The following is a 2,669-nucleotide window of genomic DNA, read 5'->3' on the forward strand; positions in this document are numbered from 1 at the left end:
CGTCCCCATCGAGAGGGGCCACCAGGGCTGGGGGGGACCTAAAATCCCAGGCTGTCCCAAGACGTTGGCTGTTGGGCTTCACCCCCTATTTCTTCCAGGAGGAGACCTGTCCCCCTCTATCAACCCCATCCAGTACCAGCACTGTGGGATGCTGGAGAGGAAGGCTGCGTCCCTCCCTGGGACAGCGGCTGGTTTTACGGGGACGGGAACAAATTCCTGACTCCGAGCTGGGCTGTGAGGATGGGGATCAAACCCTGCCTAAAAAAAGCCCTGGTGTCCTGGGTGGGTTTTTGGGCTGTGGTGGGATTTTTGCAGCAATGCTACCGTGGATCCCCTCGGAGCTCAGCTGCTTCGTCACTTCTCCCTTGCATCCCTTGGCAGCGAAAGCACCTCATTTCTCCCGCCTGGGCGACGTGGAGGTCAACGCGGGGCAGAATGCCACCTTCCAGTGCGTGGCCGCCGGCAAGGCCGCCGAGGCCGAGCGGTTCCTCATGCAGGTGAGCGGACGGCGGTGGTGAAACCAGCATCTCCACTGTGCATCCCTTCTGCAACGCCTCCGTGCCTCCCCTTTGGGAGAAGACCTTGCTAGGCAAAGCCGGGGGAGAAGGGCAATCCCTCCCTCATTTTTTTGGGGAGCATGTATTTGGTGGCTCTGGATGTCACGTTGTGCCTTCTGGTGATGTCTCGTCTCTCCCCGTGGGGCAGAGGCAGAGCGGCGAGGTGGTCCCTGCCGCCTCGGTGAAGCACATCAGCCATCGGCGCTTCCTGGCCACCTTCCAGCTGGACGAGGTGTCCAAGGAGGAGCAGGATCTCTACCGCTGCGTCACCCAGTCCAGCCGTGGCTCGGGCGTCTCCAACTTCGCCGAGCTTATCGTGAAAGGTGGGTGATTTGCTGTTGCCCGTCAGGTTTCTGGATAGCGGATGGGCTATTTCTGCTCCGCTGTTTGCAGAGGAAGAGGAAGGTGGGATGCTGGGGGTGGTGGGATCGCAGTGTCTTGCTGCGAATGAGTTGCTCCATGCAGATGGGTTGGTGTAAAACCAGGGAACTACCTTTGCCAGTGGCCTTAGATCATTTATTTTTGATTGCAGTAGGTGGGAATTAATTAATTATGGTGAAACTGTGCAGCACCACGCTGGGCAGTGTATCTTATAAAGATAATTAAGGTTTGATCAGATGAAACCCTATTGCAGCTGTTAAAGCCTTACTAAAAGTGATGGAGGGTGTTTGCTGCACAGGGGGAAGTTGAAAGACTGGATGGTGCCCTCCCGTACGTCGGTGTCCATCCCCACCTCCTCTGGGCAGGGGATCTGAGTTTGTCCCGTGCCCTGCCGCGCAAAGGTGGTGGGTTTGTTTGGGAAGAGATGTTATGAACGTGGCGCCTGTAGCGAATAAAAAAGAGAAAATGAAATTGTGGTCCCTGTGGTTGTGCCGGTGTTGGCCTGGCTCCAGGGCTGGGGATGCTGTGGAGCTGCTTCTGGAAGGAGATGCTTCACCTGCCCCTTCTCCGCTCTCTTCCAGAGCCCCCCACACCCATCGCACCCCCCCAGCTGCTCCGGGCTGGCTCCACTTACCTCATCATCCAGCTCAACACCAACTCCATCATCGGCGATGGCCCCATCGTGCGCAAGGAGATCGAGTACCGCATGACCTCGGGGCCCTGGTCGGAGGTCCACGCTGTCAACATGCAAACCTACAAGCTCTGGCACTTGGATCCGGACACGGAGTACGAGATCAGCGTCCTGCTCACCCGGCCCGGCGAGGGGGGCACTGGCAAACCGGGACCACCCCTCATCAGCCGCACCAAGTGTGCAGGTGGGTCCCACGGTGCATCCCGGCCACCCCGAGTGGCCTTGGGAAGGGTCCCCGCTGCCCCGAGCCCTGGGCAGGGACCATGGCTGGGGCTGGATGGATGCTGAGAGTGTTTGCCGATGTGGTCCAGGAGCTTGAAGCATCATTCCTCCGACGGATCCGCCTTTAATTGACTTTTTAGTGGCTGTATGCAGCATCTTGGGAGGCACTGCTAATTAAACCCACCTTGTGATCACGGCCGGAGGGTGTAGCAGGGTGTATGGGCGAGGCCGGATCCTGAACCTGGATTCTGGACCAATGTCCCTGAGGAGGAGCCCCTTGGCTGTCCCTAGAGAGGCTCCCATCTCGTTCCCTCCACGGAGGGAGCTGTAGATTATTCTCCAGTTCTTGGTTTTGAGCAGTCAGTGCCTCTAAAAATATTTCTTCTAATGCGATGTTAATCCCATGCCGTACAGGAGGGGTTGTAGCTTTGGCTGGGGGGGTTGGTTGCGTTCCCACAGGGTGGGATTAATTCAGGGTGACCCCATCCCTGCCGAAGGCCCCTTGGGGTGTCCCCAGGGAAGGTGAGAGCTGGGATTTCTCTCTGCCAAAATGCCCCAACAGAGCCCATGGTGCAACCATGCTGCTGGTCTGGGGGGCGATGGGGGGGAAGAATTTTCTGGTGCCGTGGGGCTCCCATAATTGAGCAAAGTCGAAGGCAGCGAGACGGCGTGATGGAGGCACAGGATTGTCACGCTGTGTTCACCCCAAGACCCAGCACCGCTGTGATGCTGGGCCGGGACCCGGCACAGAACACCCCCCAACCCAGCAGAAGTGAAATTCTGAGCTGGGAGCGAGCCAGGAGCGTGGCCCCGCGGAC

General features: G+C 58.6%; 1 protein-coding gene across 1 annotated transcript in view; it reads left to right on the forward strand.

Moving 5' to 3' along the window:
• Positions 1-317: 317 nt before the first annotated feature.
• Positions 318-2,669, forward strand: part of PTPRU (protein tyrosine phosphatase, receptor type, U) — a gene marked incomplete at its 3' end in the record, with an annotated part of 24,589 nt that continues 22,237 nt past the window's right edge. The window contains 3 exon segments of the mRNA XM_009704722.1: positions 318-497; positions 706-880; positions 1,520-1,813. Coding sequence (XP_009703024.1) covers positions 318-497; positions 706-880; positions 1,520-1,813 — 649 coding nt within the window.

Source organism: Cariama cristata, unplaced genomic scaffold (genome assembly GCF_000690535.1).
Source record: "Cariama cristata isolate BGI_N322 unplaced genomic scaffold, ASM69053v1 scaffold6527, whole genome shotgun sequence".
NCBI classification, from domain to species: Eukaryota; Metazoa; Chordata; class Aves; order Cariamiformes; family Cariamidae; genus Cariama; species Cariama cristata.